Source organism: Cupressus sempervirens, chromosome 5 (genome assembly GCF_028749045.1).
Source record: "Cupressus sempervirens isolate cs-2001-9-10 chromosome 5, ASM2874904v1, whole genome shotgun sequence".
Lineage (NCBI taxonomy): Eukaryota > Viridiplantae > Streptophyta > Pinopsida > Cupressales > Cupressaceae > Cupressus > Cupressus sempervirens.
The window spans coordinates 1,026,188,974-1,026,201,785 of NC_143122.1; the positions used below are offsets into that span (position 1 = coordinate 1,026,188,974).

General features: G+C 36.4%; 1 protein-coding gene across 7 annotated transcripts in view; it reads left to right on the plus strand.

Annotated features, from left to right (window-relative positions):
- Positions 1 to 1,996: 1,996 nt before the first annotated feature.
- Positions 1,997 to 12,812, plus strand: part of LOC149559432 (uncharacterized) — a 291,923-nt gene continuing 281,107 nt past the window's right edge. For 4 of the 7 annotated variants that reach the window (XM_089833327.1, XM_089833332.1, XM_089833329.1 and 1 more), the window contains exons 1-2: positions 1,997 to 2,130; positions 2,232 to 2,494. In XM_089833327.1, coding sequence (XP_089689453.1) covers positions 2,386 to 2,494 — 109 coding nt within the window. In that variant the 5' untranslated portion in view covers positions 1,997 to 2,130; positions 2,232 to 2,385. The other 3 variants (XM_089833334.1, XM_089833328.1, XM_089833335.1) reach the window with 2 other exon arrangements.

Sequence of the window (12,812 nt, forward strand, 5' to 3'; positions counted from 1 at the left end):
AACACGAGTTCCTTAATAATTTAATGAACATTTATATTCTCTTTAGTTGAAATCTCAATGAATGAGATGTGTTACCCAACAGTAAGAGACACATTTTATTATTTTTCTAAGGTATCTTCATGGCAATTCAACATAGTATAATCTTTTTCGGCCACTCAACCTTCATCCGTGTATATATATAAGGTCATAAGCTAAGAAATTTTAAGCTTGTAGAGTAGGAGTCCTAATTCTAACATCTTTTTTCATAGCAAATTTTATTTAATTCAACCAACCATTACAATTTGTTCATTGAATATTATTATGAATGATAATTTACATATTCTCCTTTCATGAGTCTCTTTGTAGGTTGAATCCTTAGCAGTTTATTTCTTATTCATGGTAGGGGCTTAATGAACTTCAACATCTTCTACCATAATGAGAGGAGAACGAGGTTCTTCATCTTCTGTAGATTCTTGAGTCTTTAAGATAGGAAGCTCTAGTAAATTAGGCGTTAAGAGCTGATTAGTCTCCCATGCATCCAAACAATCTTCTCATAAGTACTCTTCCATCTAGTTGTCTCTAGATGTTGGTCGGACATGAAAATAAATTTGTAAGAAGGTAATATTCATTCTCATAATTGGGAGCCATTTTATGAGCTGGGTTGTGTCAAACGTCAACACCAACAGATAAAGGGGTACTAGTTGCCGACTATCTGAGGGTAGATCATAGTGACAAGATTGACAAATATACATACCATTCTGAGTATTGGCAAAAACCTTATTAGATTTCCTAGATATTCTACCTTAAAGAGCTGTTTGCAGAGACATTTATATTAGACTTGTTAGATTCGGCCAACCTTCCCATGGCTATGGACATTGATGGTATATCACTGGGAACTCTATACCACTCAGAATTGTTGATAAACTCCTTGCCCAAAATTCGGTAAACCACCCTTAAAATGAGAAAATGAGCATTTAAGAGAACTGCAGAAAGATGTGGGTATGAGATGGGATCATTAAAAGACATCTAAGGAACCAAACCCTTTAACTTTATCACAATGTTCATGTTGGTAACTCTGCTATTACTAATTTAATCAACAACAATATCAATAAGTAAAAGCAGGTCATTCACATGAATAATGAGAGTTTGATATTCTCGATGGTCAACCTCAGTTTATATAATAATGGAAAGCTTAATCACTGTCTGGATGTAAGGAAGATGAATAGATTGAGTCCGTTTAGCTTCTTCAAGGTTTTTAGTATTCTTTAGATCAAGGTTCTAATTTTGCTATTAGATTCAATCAAATCCCTTTTTTTTTTCCTTTTTATGGTTATCTGTCATGCAAATTTTTATGATACATTAGAATTGTAATCAATTGAGTTTAATGATATTCTACAATGTAAGAAGAATCCTGTCTTAATTTTTGATTAAAACTCTATTTCCAAATGATTGATAATAGAACATTTTTATCTCTAAATTTAGCTACCAAATTACTCTTGAGTAGTGTTTGTATATGAGCTTGCATAATGGAAAGGGAAGTTGAAGATCATAGAGAACCATTCCAAATAATACCTTCAATTTATCAACTGAAACATATGGAAGATGATGATACTCATTTAGAACGATTCCATTGTAGAAGTGAAGTCAAGTGTAACCTTCAATTAATAATATTCTATGTGAAAGGATGCTAGATATAAAAACTATATGTATTGAACTTACTTGTATTCAATGGAAAGGGAATGCTGAGACTTCGTAATCTAGGATATGCCCCTTTTACTCATGTAATAATATATAATTTCAGTCTTGGACAAGGTTGAAAGTTTTCTTCTCCATTCTTTCCTTCCATTCTTTCTTTCAAGTACTTGTTTGAATGAAGATTTCTTGTAATTTAATTTTATATATAAATTATAGAACTTGGACCTTTTAATGATAATTTTTTTTAATATAAAAATTAAATTACTAAGTGAGACTTTGTTTATTTGCTCGCTTATTATTATTATTATTATAGATCGCTCCTAAGTTCTGCATACTGCTTACCGAAACATATCGTCTCTCCTTCCTGTCATCACAGTGATGCGCTTTCTTCCTCCTGTCATTACAATGATGCACTTTCTCCTATAAGAATAGCCGCCATTCATCGCATAAAATTGTGTAATTCCCACATACCCAACTAATCAATATTTAATTAAACTGAATATCTCATAATTTTAAAATAATAATAATAATAATTATTGATCGACACATTCACGCAGGTACCCAAAAACAGCGGGACGTGCAAGCTTTCGGGGGCTCCCACGCTTTTCAATTCTTCAAACAAAGCAAAAAATTTCATTGTAATTTGCAGTGGTATATTAATTGTGTAATCTCCAATGCGTGAGCAGGGTACAACCCACACAGAAAATATATATGGAGTCCAGACCTATGTGGGCTGTACTTTATCTCTCCCTCTTTTCCCTCGTACTTTTCAGCTCAGCAAACCTTGAGGGTCCAACCTATCAAGGTAAATTTTCGCGTGGTATAAAAATCTTAACTGGATATTTGTACCCTGCATTTTTTCAAGCGTGTGTGGTATTCTACGCAATCGCGTTTTGGCCAAACTTTATTTACAAATTCCTTTAAATGTTGGTTTAGATGTCTCTGTGACTGTCATGTAAGATTTTGTAATTCATATTTTCTTTTCTTGCTTGTTATATTGAATAATTTTGAGAACGTTTCTGTTGTGCATAATTTTTGGTACATGAAACCCGCAACTGTAAAATTGTTTGCTACCTGTTAGCTAATCAAATGAGGCTATCTAGAATTTGGGAATAACGTTTCTGTATAACCAGTGCAGTTGTTTTTTTCATTCTTGCTACATAAAATTAAAATTCGAACCACCTTGAAGTCTTTTTTTCTTTCAAGTACTAGGTGATGTTACTGGGTATGTTTGAAGGCATTTTCAATGTTTGTAGTTACATTAATTGCTTCCCATAATTGTCCCACCAAAACTTGATGGCATGTGAGATATGCCCATGGTAAGTGGACATGCTATGTCTTCAGTCCATATGTTGAAGATTGTAGCTATTGATAAGTAGGAGATAATTTCCACAGCAAGTCAAATTGTGATATTGCTATCAGGATTTAACTGTGTGATTTTGAGTCAAACTCATTGACCCATGTTTCATGAGTAGTGATTCAACATGTATCCATCTCTCATGAGAATAAATGGAACACTTAGCACTCATCGGATCTAGGTGATGCTCTCAGGGGTGAAGCAACCACTTTGGAGCTAGTATCATAAGATCAAGTCCTAGACCAAATAGTTATATGACCATCATGATATTTGAACAAAAATGCATCCTAGTCTGCTCCCTCTCATTGGAAGAGCCACTTGTCTTGGCTTAGTTTCATAATCCCAGATGTTATCACCCCCAAAAATGCCTCAACAACATTCCTAATGCACCATTCTTCTCTTCCTGTAAGAACTAGTAATGTTGTAGCTTCAGTTGGATTGAACTGATCTAGAGTTCATCCTCGTTACTGGTTAAACACTATTGCATTTGATTAATCATTAATTGTGTGTGTGTGTCTAATGGTAATTAACTTACAATAACCAATATATTTTTTTGATTGGTAAAAGGCTTTTGCCAATATTTTATTAATTTTAGAGTTTACATTATTTGTTACCCCGTTCAAAGTGTGGGCACTGAGGGTCTAAGAACGAGGAAGAAAACCCCCAGTTTGGCCCATCCTGTCTACATCATAATACATCTGCCTTTGTTTCTTAACAAAGGACTTTGAGAAGGCATGCCTTCTCTTTACATATGTATCAAAATGTGGTACATAATTACATCATTATGTCATTGTATCTCTTAATTTTATCCATGCTTAGTACATTGGTACATCGTATCTGTGAAAATTATATTGGCTTGGAAATTCATCTCCTTTCTTCTTGAAATACTTTCTAAGATGCACCTTTCAATTCCTCAGAGCAGCTTTAATTTATCCCGCTCTTGTCATTTCTTTGTGGAAGTTGAAACGAAGTCCGAGACTGCAAAAACTTTTGAACCTACAATATACTTTCAGCTAAGATCCCTGTTAATAGATCTTTCCAAAACAAATAATATAAACTTTATGTTTTGCTTATCATCAAGAGCAAACGACTACCTTCCGACTAGCCTCCACCAATATTGATTAACATAGAGACATGTCTCTTCTACTCCTATATATATATATCCATTCAGATCTGCACTGGGAAAACACAAAAAACATGTACAATGCCATTGCATTTGCAGTGATCCTGAAAACTTAACATGGTATAAGAGCTAGATTGCAAATGTCTAGAAAAAAGAAGCGATCCCTGCAAATTTCACAATCTCTGCAAATACACAGATTACCGGCACTGCCATAGACAATTATCACAATAATGAGAATGCTGCTGGCAAAATATAGATAAAAAATCCAGGGGGAAAATAAAGAGGAATTTTGTATGTGCTGCGGCAATTGTAAGTATCAGAGTATCTGTTGCAAATTAAGAGAACTGAAAATTTGGAACGCATATTGGATAGTATAGATTGTTTACAGTATTAAAAGATAAAGGATGACAGTATGATGGAAACAGAGGTTATATCGGGCCTACAAAGAATCAGACTAGTCACTGAAAGACCTTTTGTCTTTATTGGGCTAAGTTATCGATTTATGGAGATGTATTGGGCTCTTTTTGTATATCATGGTGCAAAAAAAATCGTTTTATCCCAAGGTTGATTCGTATGTCAAAGAATGATTAATTAATAATTATTAATAAACTTCACACTTATTGGGAGGTGGCTAATTGTCCATGACTAAAAGACAAAATCTGATGTTTTTGATGCCACGCTTTTGTTGAGACAACAGAGGTCAATTGATTTGGAACATTCCAACTAATATTTTTTATGTTGTTATCGGGGTCTATGATATTTTGTAAGCTGACAACAGATAAAATCTTTTTTTAAAAGACCGTAAACTATCAATTAACTAAGTCATGATAAGCACCAGGATGGATTGGTCAAGATGGTAGTTGAAGATTGGGCGCAATCAGAGGTCATAATGACTCCTTTACCACCTTGCCCCTGAAAGGAACTGCAGTTTGCTGACCAGTTTGAACGATCGTCGAAATACTGTGTTAAAATTACTGTCTCTGTGCAAAACAGTACATACAAACTTCTTATGTTGCGAAGAGCAAGGACCTCATGTATGTTGCCGCCAACATAAATGATGATTACTTTGATTACACAGAGAGCAAGGACTTGGTTGCACAATGATAATTACTTTAGTGCAAATTGGTTAAGATTTGCAGAGATCTGAACCCTTTTTTGAGGATCAATTCACAATCTGCCATGAGAAATAGTAAAGTGAAAATTGTCATGACTGTGCGATTAAGTACTGGGTAATAAAGATTAAGCAGAAGGATGACCATGACAATTTCTTTATCTGGTTTGGATTAGAAAGGAAGCATCAATGAAGAGATCTGGACTCTTCGGGCATTGTCATCACTGTCGAAGACTCTTAATTTGGTTAACGACAATATATGTTTAGCTATGATAGTCAGGTGTAAATCCAGTGGAAGCATAACTACTGGGAATGATCACTCATGGTCATCCAACATCTTTGAAGACTACTATGCTGATATCTTTGTCTAATACTACACTGTGAGAAATAATGAATATTCATCACAAAATAATTTTAATACCAACAAGTATTAAGAGACCATTGATGGAATAATAGGGATAGTGATGAGATATCTGCGGACAAATGAAGATTTTGTTTCAATAAAAATTACAATATCGGGACATATTTCAATCAAGGCATCCAATGCCTAAGCCAAAGAATTTTAAGCATGACCTACTCGTGGATGAATGCATGTGACATATTTGACAACCATTTAGCATTTAGGATCAACATTCATCAGAGGAATCCACGGTGAATATCACCAACAAAAATAACAATAGAGGTAAACTTTCAGACCACTAAGTCAACACGGAGCATTCAAAGGAAGAGCAATGTAATGAAATGCATCAAATATCCTTCAAAAATTGAAATTCAGCGCTGGAAGGAACTGGAACAAAATAATTGAAAAGGGAAGTTAGTACAGTCAACAAGCATTACCAAAGTCACTGATGTTGGGAACAACAAAAGTAGGATACTTGTGTCTTAATTCCCCCATGCTATCGAGCCTCTAAGAAACAGACGAGACTTCTTGTGCTATACAGTTGGGGCATACAACTAGACATCAATATTCCAGATGCATTAAAATTATAACCCTGTTCTATATCACTACATGTGTATAAAAACAAAGGCAGCATATTTTGCATGTTAATTGATAGCAGAACAACTGGTTGATTTTTCAGATATTGTATGTGGATTTTTTGCCTACGAGTTTGGTTAGGCTTTTTGAGAAGCCTGGGGTTAGTTTGGTTAATGTGGGTATCAACAATGATGTGAAGAAGCTAAGCTTCTTTGGCCTCTGAGAAGCTTCAGCGAAATGAACTTAAGAAGATGGATATCAAGGGCTTTGCTCTAGTAGTATTGGGTTTGGAGCTGTCTTAGTCCAAACACTTTTCCATGAGCAATTGGGCTGCAAGATTTCTTAAACAATAGCAGATCAAGTATGCTTGCATCAATGCATGTTTTCCATTGATCATTATAAACAACTTTCAGCAAGCAAATACTAGAATGAACATGATTCATTCAAAGGGCAGATTTCCTACTGGGCTATGAGGTTTTAGTGGCGCTTTTGGTAAATATTTTCGCTTGAGCTGAGTTGTGATATCAATTTTGTATGAAGGGTCTGGAGAGATTGGAAGACCCACAAGTGGATCACGTTTAAGCCCCGAGTGTATGGGGGTGCCTTTGAATGTGTTAACAGTTTGTATGGAGCATGATGAAACAACAAGTACTATGTGCTTTGAGAAAGCCATGATACAGGGGTTTTGCTACACTATATTTATTCATAGGTAAAACCTCACATAACTTGATTGACGACCACCAAAACCAAATTGACAATTCATAGAGTATAAGCTCTCAACAATCATGATAGTGATGTGTTCGTTGACCAGAGTTGAGAGCTCGACCTAACTGCTTTTATTGTGTCCTCCCATAGTGTAAATAGACTAAGGTTTTGAGATTCATCAAAGAGAAAGAAGTTTGCCATATTTGATGTGATGCAAAATTGTTCAATGATATAAACAGTGGGAATTTTACATTGTGGGGGGGAATAATGTCCCATTCCCATTAATTGACAAATCCTTATATGTAGACATTTTTCTGTTTTGATGCATATGGACCTTCATTGGAGCAATTTGTATTAAGGATGTTGATGTGCAGATAAGGATTTATTATTTTTGAGTATTATTATTACTTGCTTATTGTAGTCTCTCTCCTATTTGTAATTCTATACATACTATAAGAATAATTTGCCTTCATCTTTTCCTTTATGTTTGAGGATGTTCTTACAGGAAAAGAAGGTTGGTACTTTACACATGTTATCAATATTGTGCAGACTCAAGCTTATGATAGTAGCTCCAAAGAAGTTGTAATCTAGAATTGATTAGTCATCTGATGATTAGGTTGGATAAAGTAAGGCTTTGGAAGAGAATATCCTTGACGATTAAGATTATGAGTATCCTTCTATTAAAAGAGAGAGTCAGACACTTCATTAGAGGGAACCTTGTACGAGGAGGTCAGAAGGTCTATATCAAATTCATAGGGAGTCCGATATTCCATTAGAAGCATCCTTGAACGGGAAAAGTCAACAAATTGAGAGGGAGACGTAATATCCCCACTTCGAGAAAATAATTCAATAATAAAAGAATAAATAATAAATTATGATATAATTTAAGAATATAATATATTAATTGATAAAGTATAATATATAGTATATTAAATCAATAATATGATTTGTATATTATTTGAAATAAACAAATGCAAGATTATTAGTATGATAATAATTAAATCATATATTGCTAATATACATATATAATAATTGTATATTGATAGTATATTAATTCATATGTTGTAATATATGAACAAAACTATAATAATAAACATATTATAATAATGTGACTAAAAGTCACAACCCATCTAAGAGACACAATCTATCTTTTGGGTCACATATACATAGGGAAACAACACATGAGTAGTGAAGGATTGGGGGAGGGAAGAAATTAAAAAGATAGGAGAGGAGATAATTACGTTCAGGAATAAGATCCAGTCAATAACTCATTATCTCAGAACATACACATTACATCAGCAGTTACAAAATAGAGAATACAATCAGCACAACGCAGCAAATAAAGACAAGGTCTGAACATAAATTTGGTGATGGAAATATATTATTTTGTAGAATCATTCAAACACTATCATTTTCCACAACTGAAATCATACTCTGAAACTGATCGGGAGATGCTTGAGTAATCGCAGCAGGGAATGATGCACCAGAAACTGAAATCATCGAATGAAAAGCATGTGATTTTATATAGGATATTTCTGTAGTTTGGAAGTAGTATAAGTTTCATACCATTGATATTCATATCATCAATGCAGCTTGAGAAGAATAAATATGTCTTAGTGGTTAGCTGAGCGTTCATTGGATATTAAGAGAATCATCGAACCCTCTTTCTATCGACATAGTAATCAAGGGTAAACAATATTATTCATCTTGGAGAACATTATATGGTTTAGACTTTAAAATAGTCTCAGCGAATAGCAAGAAATCACGTCGGACATAAGCAGCTAAAAATATCATAGTTTAGATGCCATTTAGGATTTCATCAAGAGAAATATACAAAAATGTATCAAAGGAAAGGTATATAAAAACTGGATTTTTAGAGAAACTTGAATTATAAACGAATGTCCTGATTGGGGACATTACAGGAGAAGTTCAAGTGAAATTCCTTGTAATGCATTCTTCTCTGTGAGAGAGAATTTTGAGGTGAAAGCCTTTTTTCCACTCTCTAGGAGCACCTATGGTGGATCCACCCTTTGACACAGTTCATGGTGGATATCATGTGAGTTACTATTTTGCATATGTCGATAATGTCATGAAAGGTGATGATCTTTCATTGTAATGTCCCTCTTTTTAGCAGGTTCCTACGGTTGACCAAGTTAGTTCACCAGCGCGACCCTCGTGGGCTGACAGTGGGATTTGAGGGTCTCAGTTGTGTGGTTATAGGCTTTCCAACAGCCTATGGTGTGCTTTGGCTCTGTTTGACGGACTTACTATTTATAGTAAGTCAATCGGTTGGTTCCGATGAGCTTAGTTGAGTTAGAGAAGTTGGAGGATACTCTTAGTTTTTATTTCGAGCTTCCAATTTGAGCTCCAAGAATCTTGGAGGGAGCGTCTATTTATAGTAAGTCACCCTGTCAGGTTCATTCATCATCTTTCATCATCGAGATCACTTTGGTGTTGTCAGATTGTGATTTTGATGCCTCTTCAGCTGTTTTTGCAAGATGGGTGAATTATTATTATTATTTATATAAATACGCTGAGGTTGCTATTTTTGATAGTGTTGTTGGTTGGTCATCTCAGTATCATAGCTCATTGGAACCGGGACAAAAAGTTTTAAATCATGCGAAAAAGAAATAGTGGCCTTACGTGTTAGAATTTTAAGTTATGGTGGAAAAGGTCATATTTGGAGACAAAAGCAATTAATAAATTAGTTTATAATGGAACTTATTTATATTTTAATTTTATATGTGGGAAGCTTCCTAAGTGAAGTTTATTTGGGAAACTTTGCGCCGTTTGGAGATTATAAATATGAGCTTATTTGACGAGTAAAGCATCCGATTGATTATATATTTGATTTTGTGCCTTTGTGGCTTTTTCTTGGGTTCTTAATTGTATGCCCTTGCTGATGTATAAGGGTCTCTGATGTTTCTGATGTTTGAAGTTACTACTGATGTATGATGATTTCACTATCTAAATCTCCTATCTGTGTTTCATGTGTCTGGGAGATTGTTCTGGTAATTTCATTGCAAATTGTGCTATTATAAACAATTTGCCAAGTCTCCTTATTGTAATCACTGTGGCTACGAAGATTGATCTTTGAAGGAAATCCATTGTATTATGCTGCATATTGGCAATCGATTTGATGAGGTTTTGAGGAATTTGGTGACTGCTGAGGTTGGCATTTGAGATTCCCATCAGCTTGATGCCAAGGCTGTGAATTACTGAAGTTTATTTGTGCTAGGCGAAATTGTACCAGGCGGCACTCAAAATTAATAGCCTGCGATTTGTGAGTAGTTGGACGTCTTTCCTCTTCTAGCCGCAATGTGCTATGGGGGCATTCCACAATAACTACAGAGGGTTTGACAGTGTCTTCGGCCTGCATTGTGGATATCCTTGGAGAGGTGTGTTGAGGAGCTGCCGTGGGATTCATATTCTGGTCTTCCTTTTCAGCCGACAAGCACATCAAATTAAGCTATAAGGAAATCAGGTTCCTTAATTAATTGGTGGAATTTGGTATATGTTCATTTTTTCCCTTTTTACATAAAATTATGTAAAATGCTGAAGTTGTGTTGTTAGCATTCCTCCTGCACTTTTAATGTATTCTGAAAATTAATTCTAATAAAAACAAGAAACCTAGCAACATTGTTCAATTGGCACTAAAATTTCTATCAGAGCATACATAGAGTTTTTATAGTGGCATCAGAGCAGTTTCTTGCTAGCCTGTAGGAATTGGGCTTAGTTTTTATTTTATTCGGTGTTGACTTTGAAGATTTTCAAATCTGATTTCTAGAGTGACCAGCACTTTATTTTCTCTAGCTACGGATAGACATAAGACTGTCAGTTCTAGAAGTCAGTGGAGTAATAAGGAAGTTAGTGTAAAAATGAATGTCTTGCAGGAGAGTTTGGAGAAACTGAAGCTTCATCAACAGAGGTTGGTGGAGAGCTTGTCGGATCCCGCGACAGTTGAGAGGGCAGCAAGGTATATGGTTTCTGCCTTTAGAAGGCCGATATCGAGGTTGCAGGGAAGGAAGCTTGAGTTTTCCCCGATAGGTTGCCATGATGCTGATGTACCTATATTTAGTACGACACTTGCTAGCCCCATCTGCTGTGTTGATGATGGACTCATTTCACAGAGATCAGTAGATGTGTTAGTACCCTTGATGGATAGTAGCACTGAGCTTCAGCAGGTTGAGGCTCTCAAGGTAGTCACTATGGTTAGTTCAAAGGCAAGAGTTGTTATTAGCGACTTATGTGTCAGCTACTGTAGTGTTGCCCCTGTATAGGAGACAGTTGCTTCCTTAGGTGGGACCGAGGCACGTATGGAGTCGCCCAACTATGATGTTGGTGATATAGGTGTTACAACGATGTTGGGAGATGTGGAAGCAGATGGTATGGACACATCTGATGATACTATGAGCTGCACTAGGTATGATATCCCTTATCAGATATTGGGTGATGACTTCGAGGAGGTTTTTGATGAGTCCCATGATTGATGTTTACATGGATCTTACGTTTGAGGTGGAAGCTAAGACATGTGAGGAGATTGATATTGTGAGGGCTTCCATTTCTTTAGATGAGGAGTTGTGCGAGGGTGATGGCATACGTATGAGGCATCTTGTGGTGGGCAGTTCTGATTCAGTTTCCTATCATAGTGCAGTTAGTGAGACAAAGAGATTGCATAGGAGTCAGGGGTTACAGAGACATCATGTGACTAATTAGCTAAAGGTGAGTGATAGTGACATTTCTTCAGCTCTTGGGCATCATGATGTTGTCTGTTAGATGCTAGCTACATCTGGTTGGGGTGCTCCTATGTCTAATGAGCGCGGTGATAGTACTTTTTCTCTAGCAGAGGTTCATGCGCTTCGAGAGGCTGTCAGGATCGTGAAGCATAATTACTCGTAGCTAGTTGCTGACCAGGATTACCTTCTGGAGTGGGGCAACACCTGTCACGAGACATTGTTAGAGAAAGAGGAGGTGGTGGAGCTCACCCAAGAGCTTGAGGTGACTGTGGACTCTCTTCAGTGTACTCTTCAAGAGTCACAATCACGATTGGATGAGGTGACCGTGGAATTGGAGATTGTTCGGACCACACCAGCTCCAGATATAGTTCAGTTGCATATTGTGGTTGGTGGTGAGTTTGCTTCCATAGTTAGGGATGATGGACGTGATGATGTGGCCGACACATCCGTCCAGGATATGGGTGCAGTAGATACGGATAAGATGAGAGTATTAGGGGAGTTGGGCTCTCATGATGATTAGCTTCCTTCTACTAGAAGCAAATCTATTTCTTCATCTCATACAACTGATAGCATTGGACAATTGGCAGTGCCACATTTTCAGAGGGATCAACTGTGGGTCATAGGGGAGTAGGTTGATGCTTCCACATATAATTTCTATTGCACAAAGTCCTTTATGGAGTATCTATTGGAGAGTTCAGATTTGAGGGAGGATTCATATAGAGTGTTTGAGGGTACTCTCATCCAAGGTTCTCGTGCTAATCAGAGGTTGGTGGGAAAGATTGTAGAGACTCTATCTACTGTGCTTCCCCACACGGATTTCGAGGTTGGATTTGCTGAGAGGGTTGCCCAGGATCCTTCTCGACCAGTAGTTCGAAGTTAGAGATTGGAGTCATCTTCTGATTCCCAACTTGATGATGATGAGCCCTTGACAGAGATTAGGAGTTTTTATCGGCATTACATTATGAGGATTTCTCATCACTTTTCTTTTAACCCACAGGTAGAGGACTTGGTCTCATGTGAGTGTGGGTTGGCTCCAGTTTCATACCATCCATTATGGGATGGGTTAGCACCATCTTTTGTAGATGGGATTGACGGTTGCAAGTTAGACCCCTTGCAGTATCTACACACTC